The sequence below is a fragment of the Mustela nigripes genome, chromosome 2, assembly GCF_022355385.1.
Source record: "Mustela nigripes isolate SB6536 chromosome 2, MUSNIG.SB6536, whole genome shotgun sequence".
Lineage (NCBI taxonomy): Eukaryota > Metazoa > Chordata > Mammalia > Carnivora > Mustelidae > Mustela > Mustela nigripes.
In genome coordinates this window covers 213,932,918-213,949,640 of record NC_081558.1, presented here as the reverse complement: position 1 = coordinate 213,949,640, position 16,723 = coordinate 213,932,918, and the positions used below count along the sequence as shown (strand labels likewise).

General features: G+C 42.4%; 1 protein-coding gene across 5 annotated transcripts in view; it reads right to left on the bottom strand.

Moving 5' to 3' along the window:
- Positions 1-1,064: 1,064 nt before the first annotated feature.
- IGSF5 (immunoglobulin superfamily member 5) overlaps positions 1,065-16,723 on the bottom strand; it is an 81,881-nt gene continuing 66,222 nt past the window's right edge. The window contains exons 10-11 of one of the 5 annotated variants that reach the window (XM_059392367.1): positions 4,260-4,354; positions 2,068-2,166 (exon numbers count right to left, since the gene is read on the bottom strand). In XM_059392367.1, coding sequence (XP_059248350.1) covers positions 2,152-2,166; positions 4,260-4,354 — 110 coding nt within the window. In that variant the 3' untranslated portion in view covers positions 2,068-2,151. Of the gene's footprint in view, positions 2,167-4,259; positions 4,355-5,056; positions 5,179-16,723 lie in introns of those variants that run through there. The other 4 variants (XM_059392365.1, XM_059392373.1, XM_059392374.1 and 1 more) reach the window with 4 other exon arrangements.

The window sequence follows — 16,723 nt, the reverse complement described above, 5'->3', positions numbered from 1 at the left end:
CAAGGTGTGCCTGCTTTGCCAGTGAGCTAAGAAGACGGTCAGCTGGCCATCCAGCTGATAATGGGTTTGAACTATGTGTGGGGTGCCTGCTTTCTCATGCACCCCTAGGAACAACAGTGCTGACCCTTCCACCTGGAGCCTGCTCAGCAGCAGTAGGAGTCCCCGTCTGCCTAGAGTCCAACCTGGAGGTGCTCAGAACTCAAGACTCAAGACTCATGAGGAGACCCCACTAAAGAAAACCCCATCCTCCAAAGAGGAGGGGAGTAGTCCACCACTGACTGGTCTGACTCTTCACTAATTAAGCCATATGCCTCCATCTCCATCCAGGATGGGTTCAGAAAAGCAACAAACTATGGAGTACCCAAGAAAAATACTGTGAATGTCTCAGGACCTTGTTGGGATCTGATGGGAAGGTCGAGAGTCCAACCTCACCATCACTGAGCCCCTTTATAAAATAAACCAATGCTTCCCTGTTAAATGAAAATGAGGGAAAAAACGCAAGGTTCCTAAAACTTGAATAAATGAATTATTCTGAAAAAAATTAACCTCTCTGACTTAAATGTTCTTCTCCTTTCTATTACCCATGTTTATATCCTTAAAACATAACTTCATAAAAACTTTATCATTTGAAAGCTTGTGCCTCATCTCTCCTCTATTATAAAAGCCTTATTATTGCATTATTTTCAAGTTATTTGGGCAGCTCTCTCATATAAGCCTCCCACACAAAAATTCCCATCATCTTGTATAGATGAAGGTTAACCCTTCATTCCCAAAGATTTCATCCCCAAATATTTCTTTAAAAAAGGGGACATTTTCCTACATAATTTGAGTATCATTTTCACACCTGAGAAATTTAACACAGATAAATATTATCAAATATGCAATAATTCAAGTATACGATAATATTAACAAATATACATACAAATAACAATAAATAATATTATCAAATGCCCCAGTCATCCGAGACCATATCAAGGAACAATGTATTTAATCTTCATGCCTCTTTTGTTTCCTTTTTTTAAATTTATTTTTTATTTATTTTCAGCATAACAGTATTCGTTATTTTTTCACCACACCCAGTGCTCCATGCAATCCGTGCTCACCACCTGGTACCCCAACCTCCCACCACCCCCCGCCACTTCAAACCCCTCAGATTGTTTTTCAGAGTCCATAGTCTCTCATGGTTCACCTCCCCTTCCAATTTCCCCCAACTCCCTTCTCCTCTCGAACTCCCCATGTCCTCTATGCTATTTGTTATGCTCCACAAATAAGTGAAACCATATGATAATTGACTCTTTCTGCTTGACTTATTTCACTCAGCATCATCTCTTCCAGTCCCGTCCATGTAGCTACAAAAGTTGGGTATTCATCCTTTCTGATGGAGGCGTCATACTTTTGTTTCCTTTTACCTAAGAGGTAGATCCCTTTTCTCTGTTTGTGTTTTTGTTTTCATTAACAACATATTTGTAAGTCTCCCAGCCAGTTGTTTCATAGAACGTTGGTTGAGCAGTCTGATTTTGCCCATTGTGTCCCCATTATTAGATTCAGGTTCAGCGTGCTGGGCCGGATTAATAATATCTGATGCCGTGCCCTTCTCCCTGCATCCGAGTGGGAGCCCGTGATGTCAGCTCCTCCCATGACTCTGTGGCTGACAGGTGGCTGGGCTGGACAAGGAAGTTACTCCTGTGATTAAGAAAGAGCCTGAGAGGTGCTAATCTGAGGTAGTGTGAGGTCGCAGCTCCCCAGCTTTTCATCCCATGGTTTTCACCTGACTCAAGTGAGTGACAACAACAAAATAAGGATTCTCTAATTCCATCACTTTCCCTTTAACTCTGTCTCCTCCTTTGGTTTTGTTGCAACTTGCTTTTGCCAGCGAATAGGAAGGAGGGGGATCCCCACTCTAGCTGGGGGAAAAAGTAGAGCCTCAGGCAGGAAATGGCATTGGAGATGTGAAAGGATATTGAAAAGGCTTGCATCTGGCACCTTCTCTCAGGAAGGAGATACAGCCCACAAACGCAAATGGGGCCCAGGTAAGGGCCAGGTGTCGGTGTCGGCGGTCCTCCTTCCTCCAGTCTCCTGCTGGTTCTTGAGGCACACTCGAGGAGCCACATGGATGAGTTGAGGGAGCAGGGCTCTGTTCACAGCAAGACTTCAGGTTGCTGGGTCCTGGGGCGACATGAGATCAGGCTCGGTTTTCACCCACTGCCTGGAGCACTCATAAACCTTGTGAGTCCCATAGCCAGATGCTCTGTGGCTCATCTGGGCCAGGTACTCACTGTTCTTCAGACACACAGCTGTAGAACACGTGTGCTTAATACAGCATCTAAATACATCAAGGTTACTTGAAGGTTTGGAGAAATAAACATTTTAAAACAAGTAGGAATATAATACAAATGCAAATGTAGGGAAATGTGAAACTAAATATGAGGTCACACAGAAGTCTTGTGCCTTTGGTAAGCATCCCTGTGCTATCCCCAGAACCCAAGGGACATGTACCTTGTCCCTCTACCTCAAAGACCACTCTGACAGAGACATTCAGGAAGTACTGTCCCAGCCAAGGAAGCAGCAAGTAGCCCAAATATCTGACACCACAGAGGAAAAATAGATAGTGGGAGGACTTGATTATATACAAGCAAATGGAAAATTGACTGAATATTGACTTCCTGGAAGTCAATATAATGGTCCCATGAAGGGAAAATTACTAACAATTAATCTTTAAACATTGTGTATCCTTATTTGTAGAGAAGGTTCTAAAATGCTCTCTTTTGTCTTACCCCAGCGATAACTAGTAAACTTTGTAGAGTCTGTTAGTAAAGAGAAGATGGGATCTAACTTTTTTTAGGGTTTAATTTTGAGGTGTCGGTTCAAAGTCTATATTTTGCAGACAGGGAGAGAACGGGAAGGAAGGGAGGGGGGAGGGAGGAAGGAAGGGAAGGCGGGGGGAGGGGAGGAAGGGAAGGGGGGGAGGAAGGAAGGAAGGAAGGAAGGTGGGGGGGGGGGGGAGGGAAGGGAAGGGGAAGAAAGAAAGGAATGGGGGAGGGAGAAAAGAGAAAGAGAGAGAGAGCAGGGAAGGAGGGAAGAATGAAGCCAATCAAATAGAATAAAGATTCCAGAGTCTTACCAGGATTTGAAATCTGACATACAATTAAAATTGTTTCATAGAATGGAGAAAAGAAATTAAAACTTTAAATAGAACAGAATGTAGTCACTATTTTTATGGATTTTTTTTTTTAAATCCAAACTCTGAGGGCTCAGATTTAGTTAAGCCACTATAAAGTGAAGAACCAATAAACCCTGTAAGAGTACATTTTTATGAAGTGGAAACTATGCTAATTTTTATAATTACAAAGTAGGAGACTTTTTGGAGCTGTCTGTCTACTTTAATCCTGGGTCCTCTTAAATATTTAGTTTATTGCCTCCTTGGAACCAAAGTCTGAGCAGATGAAATTTTAATGATGTCGGAAAGCTCACTAGGATCCCACCGCCGGTAGAGCATGTTAGATAACAGACCGCATACTCATGGAGGAGAGTAGCTTGTTCTAAGAATCCAGCGGCCTTGGATGCAAAGAGAATGGCACAACACTGTGCTTCTTGGTCCTTCCTAGTAGGGGTATATGTCACCACTCAGAAGACCTCCTGGTGAAGGACTGAGTGCCAAGCTCCACCCTGCCTCATCACCAGCCAACACTTAACCCCATCTAAACCGCATCCTTCCTGAAATCTCTCTCCCCTAGTATTTATCCAGTTTGTAGCTCTCTATTTATTTGTTGAAGGTATGTCACCTCAACGAGACTGGAAGTCCCATGGGGTTGGGGATCCTTCTCCTGGTCTGCCCCAAGTACCCAACATGTGCAGAATGAAGAAATGCATGAATGCAGGCCTCAATACATGGCTCCCAAGTAGCAGTGCTATCTGGGAGCTTTCCTGCTGGCCTGGGAAGCAGTTACTTGGTAATTGTACTACTAATTGTCTACCTGTACTCTTATCTAACCAAATGGGTAGGCTAAAGACTCTGGCCTCCTATAAATTCAGTCATTCATTGAGCTAACATTCTCTGAGCTCCCTCATGTCTCAAGCACTAGAGTAGGAGCTGGAGGTACACAGACGAACAGAATACAAACACTTGTGTGAACAAATCAATCAAAAGCCTGCAATGACATCTCTTCAGAGATGAGCACACTGAAGCTTTGTCTTTTTTTTTTTTTTCAAAGAAAAATTATAAACTTGAGAGGAAAAAAGAGGTGGCAACCTTGACTCACCAGGATCCAAGTCCAGAGGAAAGCAGCCTCTCTGTCTTCATTCCCTGAAGCACCAAAGTTTCCTCTCCTCCAAGCAGCAGACACTAATAGAGACCCTTAAATTTGGGAGACCCAAATGGAAACCCTCAGCAACCAAATAACAAATGGGTTTAATCCACAATGCCAACTTTATTGACTAAGTTGGGAAGCTACCACTGGGCTAAGTGGGAAAAAGTCACCATCAGTTAGTGATGTCTCTCATAAGCACCATATGGCATACGTTTGTCAGTCTCACCCTAGGAGGTGGACTTACTATGGAGCTGACATGGAGAAGATCAGAGAAGAATTTTCTGCCCCTGCCTTAGCACAATATTGGGCATCCAGTAAATGCTCAAGAAAAATTTAGTTAGATCAATTAGTCTCTACTCTCGTGACATTCACTTTATGAATTCATGTCCACCGTTGTACCATCTCGTAGCTGAAGAACCCATAAGAAGGTGACTGGGATGGCAACATTGAAATAGCCTTTGTTCTGGTTCTAATTTATCGTTATCTGATAGAGTGATGGTCCTCTAAGTCTTCTGACGCACGTGATAGAGCCCAGGACATTCCTAATCAGAGTAATGCCAAAGGACATTCCCTGCATTCCCCATGACCTACAGACCTTCTACCTGCTCTTACAATCATGTGTTTCTTTATTTACAAGTTCTGTAAAGACAGTGACAAGTTCTAGTTCATTTTTGTTTTGTCAGCTGCAAAAGCAGTGTTCATATAGTAGGTCTTTATTAAATGTTAAATACGTGAACTAAAAATCTTACACCAAGAAGTCAGAAGCCTTGGCTCAACGATATGCAACATTTGGACGTTTGCACCGCAGCTGCCTCCTCAGTTTTCCCTGTACTGCAGAGCAGTAGAGTCACTGAGACAAGACATCTCTGAGCTGGAAAGGAAAGGATAAATTCTGCTTATGTGAGGCAGAAAAGTAGTTATGTTGTAACTACTGCCTATTATACATTTTTTTAATCAAAAAGGGCACAATGTGCGGTGGTGTTTAAATATGTAAAAAGCAATTATGGAGGCTTTACAGCAACAAAAAGAATCCAGTTAAAAAATGAGCAAAAACGTGAATAGATAGTTCTCCAAAGATGGTATGCAAATGGCCAACAAGCACATGAAAATAGGTTTGATATCATTAATCATTAATCATAATGAGATACCACTTCATACCACTAAGATGGATATTACCAAAAATCAGAAAATAACAAGTATTGGTGACGACGTGGAGAAATTGGAACCCTGGGGCATTATTCATAGGAATGTAAAATGGCGCAGCCACTGTGAGAACAGTATGGAGGTTCCTCAAAAACTCAAACATAAAATTAACAAATGATGCAACAATGTCTCTTATGAATATTTACCCAAAAGACTGTAATCGGGGCCTTGAACATGTATTTGAACCCTTGTGTTCGTAGTAGCATTATTCACAAGAACCAAAGAGCTCAAATTCTATTCATAGGTGATTGGGTAAACAAAATGTGGTCTCTACATGCAGTGCAATGTCCTTCAGCCTGAAAAAGGAAGGAAATTCTGACACCTGCTCCAACATGGAAAAACCTTGATGACATCGTGCTAATGAAATACACCAGACACAAAAGTACAAAATGGTATGATTCTACTCATATGAGGCCCTATAGTAGTCAAATTCATACAGAAGGAAAGTAGGATGGTGATTTCCAGGGCCTAAAGAAGCAAAATACTGGAAGCCATCTAAGTGACCATCATGAGAGGACCAGCTAAATAAATCACCATTCCAAGCACACAATGGAAAATTTTGCAGCTGTAAAAACGGATCAAGATGCTCTTTATATATTCATATGGAAAGTTTTCCAAGGTAAATAAATAAGTGAAAAAGCAAGGTGCAAAGCAGAGTGTATAGTATGCTATGATTTGTTTTTTGAATAGGGGGAGAATATGTCCTTGAATTACTTGCATATGCACAAAATTTTCCTGGAGGAATACATGAGGAACTAATAAAAATTGTTGCCTATAGGGAGGAGAAAAGGGAGCAGAGGAGGGAGGTGCTTTTCACACATTCCCAGATTGATTTTTCACTTGAGCAACATGTGAATGCACTGTCTATTCACATAGATTGGTAGAAACCACTTTAAAAAAAAATAAAATAAGGGGCGCTTGGGTGGCTCAGTCAGTTAAGCTTCTGCCTTCAGCTCAGGATGATCCCAGGGTCCCTGGTTCGAGCCCCTCATCTGGCTCCCTGCTCAGCAAGGAGCCTGCTTCTCCCTCCCCCTCTGCTGCCCCCCCACACTTGTGCTCTCTCACTCTTTCTCTGTCAAATAAATAAAATCTTTTTAAAAATTAAGTAAAATAATAATAAAAGTAAGCTCTTTAATAAGAAAAATTTACTTATATTGAGCTTCTGATAGTAACCAATTATTGAGAGGCTCTATATTAGTTTCCTGGTGCTACCACCAGATAACCAAATAACCACAAAGTAGATAGTTTATAAAACAGAGATGTATTCTCTCCCAGTTCTGGAGACCAGATGTCTGAGGTCAAAGCATCAACAGGGCCATGCTTCTTCTGAAGACTCTAGCAGAAAGTCCTTACTTTTCTCTTTCAGGTCTGGTTGTTGCCAGCAGTCCTTAGAGTAGGTTGCCTTCTAGCTGCTTTACTCCTGTCTCTGCCTATCTTTGCACAGCATTCTCCCTGTGCGTCAGCATCTCTGTGTTCAAATTCCCAGCTTTGTAGAGACACTAGTTATTATGGACTCAGGACCTATCCTAATGACCTCATCATAACTTGATTACATCTGCAAAGACCTTGTTTCCAAATAAGGTCATATTTATAAGTTCTAGGTGGACATAAATTCATGGAGGAAACTATTAAACTTGGTACATGCTCTAGAAGAGTATGCTGGTATCTGAGTGTGTTTATATAAGAACCCTCTTTCTTGGCACCTCAGAAGCATCTGTCTTTCTTTCTCCCAAGGTTGAGGTAAAGATCACCCAAAAGGAGCACCTAAGTGACCTAACAGAGAAGTTGATACAGCCACTCTTTTCTATTATCATTCCCATCATCATTTCTGATTCCAATCCTGTGATAAGGTTGCCAAAAATTCTCTTGGGCTCACTTCCTCCTAATTCATCTCTTCTGCTTCCTTCCATCCCTTGTATCCTCTGCAAGTGCAGCTCTAACTAGCTCTGAATCATACTATATTCTCTGCCCCTATTATGAGAAAGCAAAGACAGAGACAATAGCAGTCACCATACAGGTGACCACACTCCACAGGAAGTGGAATCAGGCCACCTGAGCTCAGACTCACACACGTTGCATTACCAGCAGAGCAGCCTCATCCAAGTTACTGGGCCTCTCTGAGCCTGTTTCCCAACCAGACAAGAAAAGCTTCTCTGAGAAGGTGGCATAAATCTGAGATCTGAATGGGATATATGGAAAGAGTGTCCAACACAGAGGACCAACAAATACAAAGGCCCTGAAGTGGAAACAAATTTGACCAACACAGAAAGAAAAAATAGGCCGGGGAGTCTGCAGCATGGTAGTCCAGTGAGCTTGTGCATGGGTGGGTAACATAGGGGCAGCGAGTGACAACTGAAGTCATAATAATAAAGTAGAGCCAGATTAATTTGACCTTGGACGACTTTGTTTTCCTTAAGCATAATGAGAAGTTCTTGGATAGTTTTAAAAAAACAATAAATAAGATCTGACTTAATTTTTAAACAGTCTGTGTTGTTTAGACTGGAGCTTCAGTGAAAGCGAGGAGACCGGTGAGAGGCTAAGGCAGTTATCCAGGCAAAAGGTGATGGTGGCTTGGACCATGATGGGAGCCACAGGCATACACCCAGTGGATGAGTTGGGGAAGTATACCATGGAGGTGGAGCTGGCAGGACTTGCTAGTGGATTCAGATGTTGCACTAATGCAAAAAGATGCATCAAGAATTGCTTCTAGATTTTTTTTCATTTCATAGTGGAGATCACTAAAAGTTCTATTTGGGGTTTTTTGGTTTGAGAGGCATAGTAGCCAGAGCTCAGGGAAGAAAATGAGGGTGAAGATATATTTGTAAATCATCAGCATATAGATGATGTGTAAAGGCACAGGACCCTAGTGAATCACCTAAGGAAAAAAAAAAAGTAAATAGGAGAAAAAAGACCATGGACCATGCTTCTCCAAGACGACAGACATCTGGTAATAACAAACAACAAAAAAGCAATTTGAGGGAGGAGGAAAATCAAGCAAATGAAACAACATGAAAGCCAAAGAGGAAAATGTTTCAGGAGAAAGTGGTCAGTTGGTTTAGATGTTACCAAAAGGGCCAGGGAGAGAACCCACATGGTTCTCACGGATCTTAACAAAATGGCATCCACTGATGACCTTGACGTGAACTGATTCCCTGCTGTCCTGGGGACAGAAGCCAGACTGAAGTGAGGAAATTGGGAGATAAGGGACTATACCTATAAAGTGTTTCTCTTAACACAGAGCCAGGTACACAGTAAGCTCTGCTAAATGTCATCACATACCATTACCCTGTGCATTCCACATGACTCCTTTAAGTTGTGGACTGCTACAGGCAGAAACACAAAAGTCAACATGCATGTCAAAATGACATCTCAGCCAGGAAAGGGTACCTGCAGAGTAACTTGACCAAGACAAAACAACTATTTTTGAGTAGGTAAATAAAGATAAATTTATATTTCTATCCTAAAATTTCTATTTTGCAGTTGGAGTTTCCTCAAATTTGAAAATAGAGACACCCTACAGCCTAGCAATTGCACTACTGGGTATTTACCCCAAAGGTACAAATGTAGTGATCCAAAGGGGCACACACACCCCAGTGTTTATAGAAGCAGTGTCCACAATAGCCAAACTATGGAAAAGCCTAGATGTACATCAACAGATGAATGGATAAAGAAGATGTGGGAGATATATATATGAAATATGATGCAGCCATCAAAAAAACTGAGATCTTGCCATTTGCAATGACGTGGATGGAACTAGAGGGCATTATGTTAAGCAAAATAAGTTAATCAGAGAAAGACAATTATTGATCTCACTGATAGGAGGAATTTGAGAAATAAGACAGAGGATCATAGGGGAAGGGAGGGAAAAATGAAAAAAGATGAAACCAGAGAGGGAGACAAATCGTAAGAGACTCAATCTCAGGAAACAAACTGGAGTGAAAGGAAGTGGGAAGGCTGAGGTGGCTGGGGGATGGACACTGGGGAAAGCATGTGCGATGGTGAGCACTGTGAAGTGTGTAAGACTGATGAATCACAGACCTGTACCCTGAGACAAATAATACATCATATATTAATAAAATATATACATATTAAAAAATGTTTGGTCAAAACTATAAGAAAATTCATGATGTACACAAAGAAGACTACAGGAGTTTGAACCCTGCTGTGCCATGGGGTCCTGAAGTGTAGGTGGAAGGATGCGGACAGTGAGATACAAGAGTTTTGCGGGTCATGTAGGCCCAAGGACAAACCTGCTGGAGTTTTCTTCCAATGTGAAAGAGTTGCTCAACGAATAAGTTTGCTTTTCTTTTTTTTTAAACATCACATGCCCTGATGTCTCAGCACTTCAACAATGTCATCAGAAATGAGAGATGCTAGATGTGTGACTTAATTGGAAGGTCATGCTCAGTGACATTTCCTGTAGGCTGTGACAGCATGGTACCAGCTCATTTTATAAACAGGAGGAGGGAAAAACCTTCTTCAGCCATCATTATACTCAAAAACTCTGTGAATTCAGCAGAAAGCCAAACGAGCAAGCAAAATGCTATGACCTCTCACACTCTGAGCTCCATCACCCTGAGCAAGAAGCTGACTAGCCCTATTAAATGATCCCCTGTTTGATTTGCCCCTTGGCTCTGATTCTGCTGTTAGGAGATGTGCAACATGCCAGCTTAATCCAGAACCATTGTCTTCCACAACCTTCAAAAGACCCTTCTTCACCCAGGGAGCCTGATGACATGTTGATCTGTCTGGTAAAGAATTAATTATGTAGAAAATTAAGAACATCTCTCTCTATTCCTTCTCCTTGCACTTAAGGTACGTAGGGAAGAAATGGGTTTATCAAATCCAAGTCTCAGATACTGCCCCTCATTTATTCATTCAACAAAGATGTATTGACTCCTATTATATACCAGAAGCTATTCTAGCCAGCAACACACAAAACAGCAATACATAAGACAGACTTTTAGGGACCCTCAAGAAGCTTATTTTCCAGTGGCAGAAAGAGACCATAAACTAGCAAAGAAAGGGCTCTGTAATACTCATTTTGAATACTAGTAAATGTTACCAACAATAATACAGCAGACAAAGGAATAGAGATGACAAGAGTAGGAGAGGTCACAATTATAAATATGTTGGCAGAGAGGTCCTACCTGTGGTGGTACTGTGTTAGCATGACCTGATGAAATGAGGAAGTTAATCTGGTGAATATCTGAAAGAAAAGCAAGGATTCAAGAAAAGGGCACTGGAAGCATAAAGCTCTAAGACAGGGGTAGGCGTGGCATATTTTAGAAACTGCAAGTATACCAGTGTACTTGTAGAAAAATGAGAAGGAAGGAGCCTGGAAGAATTCACGATTGTAAAATTACACAGGTATTAGACATATAGAGACTTGAGGACCCTGTTTTTTTTTTTTTAATAGATTTTTTCCTAAATGTATTGAGAGGCTTTTAGAGGAGCAGGAGAAAGGCATGATTTGATTTATATATTAAAATATCACTTTGGGGCATGCCTAGATGGTTCAGTTGCTTGAGCATCCAACTCTTGATTTCAGCTCAGGTCATGATCTCAAGGTCTTGGGATCAAGTCCTGCACTGGGGCTCCATGCTCAGTGTGGAGTCTGCTTGGGGATCCTCTCTTTCCCTCTCCTTCTGTCCCTCCCCCTGCTTGCAGTCTCTCTCTTTCTCAAATTAATAAATAAATGTTTAAAATTTTAAAAAATAAAATATCACTTTGGTTATCTTGTGGAGTAGAAGTAAGTAGGAGACTATTGCCAATGAGAGATGATGGTACATCCCACAGGGTGATAGTAACAGAGGCTGTATTTGTTTCCCAGTGTTGCTGTGACAAGCTAACTCAAACTTAGTACCTTAAAAGAACACTAATTTATTATCTTATAATTCTGTAGGCCATTAGTCCAGGACAGTTTCATGATGCTGAAATTGAAGTGTTGATAGGGTGGCGTTCCTCTCTGGATGCTCCAGGGAAGAAACTGTTCCATGTTTATTTGAGTTGTAAGAATTCAGTTCCTTGTAGCTATAGACCCAAGGTCTCTATTTTCTTGTAGGCTGTGAAAGGAGGGCTATCCCAGCTTCTAGAAGGTGCCACATTCTTACACTCATGGCTTCTTTTTTTCATCTTCAAAGCCAGCAGCAGCAGTTGGCTCCTACCCACATCAAATCTCTTTGACCCAACTTTCAGCTTTCCTCTTCCATTTTAAGAACTCATGTGACCCAGATAATCTAGGACAATCTCCCCCTATAGTCTGTGACCAGGTCCCATCTGCACAGCCCCTGTCGCCATGTATGTGACATTCATAGGTTCTGGAGATTACAAAATGGACATATTTGGGGGGCCACTATTCTACCAACCACAGAAGTGGTGACAACTGAATTCCAGATGTCTCTGAAGGATACATCCAAAAGACACTGAATGAAAGATGTGAAGAGAACCAAAGCATATGGCTGGACTACAGCTGGCATCATTTCTGAAATGGGGAGCAGTGAAGTTGGGGAGAAATCTAGTACTTATATGTATATTTGAGGTGCCTATTCCACATTCCAGTGTAATGCCAAGTAGTAAAGTGGATAACAAGTCCGGCATCTGGGTGGGTGGTCAAGGATAAATATAAACTGTGGAACTCTCAGCCATGAGACTAAGTGAAATGTGAAGCCATCTAGGGAGAGACTGTACATTGGGAATCTAAAACTCAGTCCAGAATGAACCAAAAACATTTAGACAGCACAGGAAGAGGAGAATCCCAAAGAACAAACAAAAGCAGAGAAGTTAATGTGGTGGAAGAGGAGAATGGAGCTTCACTGAAACCATGGAGATTTCAGGAAGTGACCAACCATGTCAAATGCCACTAATGGGTCAAGGAAGATGGAGAGTGCTGAGTGTTCCCTGGGTTTGAAAAGATGGCATTTGGTGGTGGCCCTGACCAGCATGAGCTCAATGTGGAAGACAAAAATCTTGATTGGAATTGAGAAATGTGATTTGGAGCAACTCGTATGAGGACTTTTGTTAAGGGGGTTGGTAGCTAGAGGGGGTGAGAAATCAAACAAGAATAATGCTTCAGTGTAAACAATAGAGTGTCCTGGCTAATGGGAATGATCCAGGAGAAAAGGAAAAGCCAACAATACAGGGAAGCCAGCTGGTATGGCCAAAGGATACAGGATCTGGGACACACTGGAGAAGTCGACATAGCTACAGCAGGCCCTTTACCACAAGAGAGGAGGCAGAATATGAGAGTCAGACCGAGGCTGGTGTTGGATTCACGAGTTGTTGGGGGAAAAGCAAGGTGGTTCTCTTTTGATTATTCAGTAAAATAAAACAAGATCATCGACTGGGAAGTATAATTTTCCACCCCATTGAGATGGGTCTTGGCCTTGTGACTCAATTTGGCCAACAGAATGTAAGTGAATATGAGGCAAGCAGAGAAACAAAATGACCTAGTCCACCTGGTCCTGACCCCTTTGCTTCAGCCACTGTCATGAGAAGAATGTGACCCTGGCCACCAGCTGCTACCAGGATAATGAGGGACACATGGAACAAACAACCTGGGTGGTACATAGACCTACAGGTATGTTCACAAATGCCTACCGGGATTTCGTACTTGTTTGTTACAGAGCAAAACTGACTGATTCAGAAGGGTATGAGCAATTTCCAGAAGAGAAGAGAAAGTATGAAATAATTATCTCTGTGTATGTGAAAAGGAATTGACCAGAGAAAGTAGCAGAATAGGTGGACAGTGCTAAAGAACTACGTGAAGTTGTGTGATGAACTCAAAACAGGAACAGCTGGCATCACGTTCTGCCATGGGAAGCAAGTACAAAATAGTCAGAAAATTTACTGTAGTGAAGGCTGGAGTTTTTCTGAGCAATGTCAAGAAGGGCAAAGGAGCTGAGCATATGCACAAGGGAGTGGTTATATTTAGGGACCATGAGCTCTAAACTGGATGGAAAAAGGAGTGATGAAGAATGAAGAAGGATTGCTAATATACTGGTGGCCCCAATTCAGAGTAAGTATGGGAGCATAAGGACAACAGTAAGTGAAGATAAGAGGGACACTTAGGAGGCTTAGTCAATTAAGCATCCAACTCTTGGTTTCAGCTCAGGTCATGATTTCAGGGTCATGAGGTCAAGCCCCATGTCAGACTCCACACCCAACAGAGAGTCTCCTTGAGATATTCTCTCTCTCTCTCTTTCTCTCCCTCTGCCCCTCCCTCATTCTCCTAAGAAGGATGAAAGAAAGGAAGGAGAAAAAAAAAAAAGAAAAGTAAGTGGGGAGTCTGAGTGGAATATGTTTAGAGTTTAAGTTTTGGAGTTCTAAGAAGTTATCAAAGCAGTGGGTAGGGACTGGAGTAGAGAAAAAAACATGTGTGCATGGTGAGGAAATGAAGGACCCAAGAAGCCTGAGTGTGGTGGTTTGACATGAGTGTTCAGCCACCAAGAACACTGGAGCAGTGCTGAGGGCAATGTTCTGTGTGCAGTATCCATAGTTGTTAGCATTCAGTTGAAGCTGCTGTGAGTTTCCAGAACAAGGACAGATTAATTATTACCTCTAATAACCACCCTTCTTCCTCGCACCCTGATTCTTGCCCCTGAGGTAATACAATGAGATGCAATTACAGCTGCTTCAGATGTCCCCCTACACACACTGTGGCCCACAAAATACATATATATATATATATATAAATCTGGGTGGTGATATAGGATGGCTTGTGTCATAGCCCTCCTCCTGTTCTGAAAAAGGAAAATAGAACTTATTTCTTTTCTAAGGAAAACCTGAGTTGGACAGTAGGTTAAGCAGTAAAAACAGATTTTATTCAGAATGATTAAAATAGGGGAAAATATATTTGACTATAGGCCAGGCTCAATGCTGATACAGCATAAGCAAGTAGAAATTATGGCCAAGGAGCACGTGTGAGACAGTGGATAAAACATTTCTAAGAAGAGACCCCAGGGCTAAGGGGGATTCTGGCAAAACTGACCTCATGGGATTCTTGCTGAAGGCAGGCCAGGTGATCAGACCCCACCTGGGGCAGAAGAGGAGGATGAACAACCTGACCAGACATCCAGGGTGGGAGCTGCTGGTTAAACTGTCTGGGCAGTTTCCTTGATAAAACTAGATTTTACAAGGAAGCACACAGACAGGTCCAGGAGAAGGTTCAGGAGCCTGACTAAAGTTTGGTCAAACAAAGAATCTTTGTCACTCCCTAGTGTAAATAAATTCTCCTTGGAAAGGATCCTGGGTTCTCACCCTTTGGAATGTAAATAAATGACTCCAAGAGGAAGAGATTAGTGTCTCAGGGATAGTCCTGGGTCTCATCCCCACCTTGAACTATAAACATACACTTCCAGGGAGGCAAATCTCTCTGGAAAGTTCTCCCTGTCTAATCATACTTCAAATTCCCAGGCTTGCTCTTTCAGCCCAGGCCTCAAGGTTAGTAAAATGTGCTCAGAATACTCTAACTGTGCAGAAACATAAAAATATTTTCTCTACGGTTCCCCAGGGAACGATAGGGATGAAGGGTCCAACTTTTCCACGAACATGGGGAAGTGACCAGGAGATCAGCGGAGGACAGTGACAGGACAGTATGGTATGATGCTTGACTGTACATGTCATGGGGCACCCCAGTATTTGTCTAACCCTTACTCTGGATGTGTCTGGGAGGGAGTCTGCAGGAGACTCACGTCTGAATCAGCGAGCTGAGTAGAGTGGAGCGCCCTCTCCCATTAGGGTGGGCCTCTTCCAATCCACTGTGTGTTCAGATAGAATAAAAGACAGAGTAAGAATCTCTTCTCTCTCCTCACTGTATTTGAGCAGGGACATTGGTCTTCTCCTGCCTTCAGACTCAGATTTGGACAGGATCTCACACACAAATTCACTCTCCTGGTTCTCAAGCCTTTGAACTCAGACTAGAACTAGACCCTTAGCTCTCCTGGGTCTTCACTTGCCAATTACAGATCTTGGACTCCTCCATAATCATGGTATCCAGTTCCTTAACATCAATATATACACAGTACATCCTATATATAAACATAATATTATAATATAACATAATAATGTTATCTATTAGAGGAGACTGCCTCTGTTTCTCTGGAGAACACAGATGAATACATACAGTAATGGTAGCTATCCGATAAGGCCAGAATTTTTGAGGGAAGTAGGAAGGAAATGGTGGGGAAGAGGCCATGAGAAGCAGAAAGGATGCCCACCCTCTTCCCAGGCCTGTGCTCCATGGGAACTAGAGAAGAATACTCAAGAGGCCTATGGTTCCCTCGGGGGAGAGCAGACCCCATTCTGAGAAAGAAGGAAACTTTCTGAGAACAACTTGAAGCTCCAGGGGATTTTGCTGGTGACAGACCAGATGGCAGAGGACACAGTAGAATGTTTTGAGTGGTAGGGAAGAGGTGGGAGACAGAGTCCTCTTAAGGAATATAAAGGATCTGGGCACCTGGTTGGCTCAGTTGGTTAAGCAACTGCCTTTGGTTCAGGTCATGATACTGAAGTCCCAGAATCAAGTCCCACATCAAGCTCCCTGCTCAGCAGGAAGTCGCTTCTCCCTCTGACCCTCCCCCTTCTCAAGTTCTCTCTCTCTCTCTTTGTCTTTCAAATAAATAAATAAAATCTCTCTTTTTTTTAAGGGAATATAAAGAACCTTAAGAGGCACAAATCAGGGTGGGAAAAGACCAGCTAAAAGACTTGGTTCTCTAATGGATACTGACCTAAAAAGAGATATGCATACAGAGCAATGGAATTATTCTTGATGGTCTCTTAGAGAAAGTAGGTAAATAGCTCTCATCTCATCCTCAGACAGGGAGGCTGGGGGAAGTGAGGTCTTGTCAGGATTGCCTCTCCTGTACGGTCCTCCCTCTTAAATGCTGCAATGAGATGCATGCTACAGACAGGTAGTGTCACTTGCAGAAATCTGTGGCTGAGCACTCGGCCACTGCTGAGGGGCCCCTACCAGGCCCGTTTCCATACAGATTCACCTCAAGTCACCAGCAACCATCAAGAGAACGAGAGGTAAAATTCAGCACTTTGGTTACATAATGGAGGATGATTCATGGTTAAAGTCCTCCAAAGAGAATCTGGCCATTCAGAACATCTCCCTCAGAAGATCCTCAGGAACCCATCACATACAAATTATGGAAAACCCAGCCAAGGGTAGGTCCTTTCTTATGTTTCCCACTTTCCCCACTCTCGGTTTC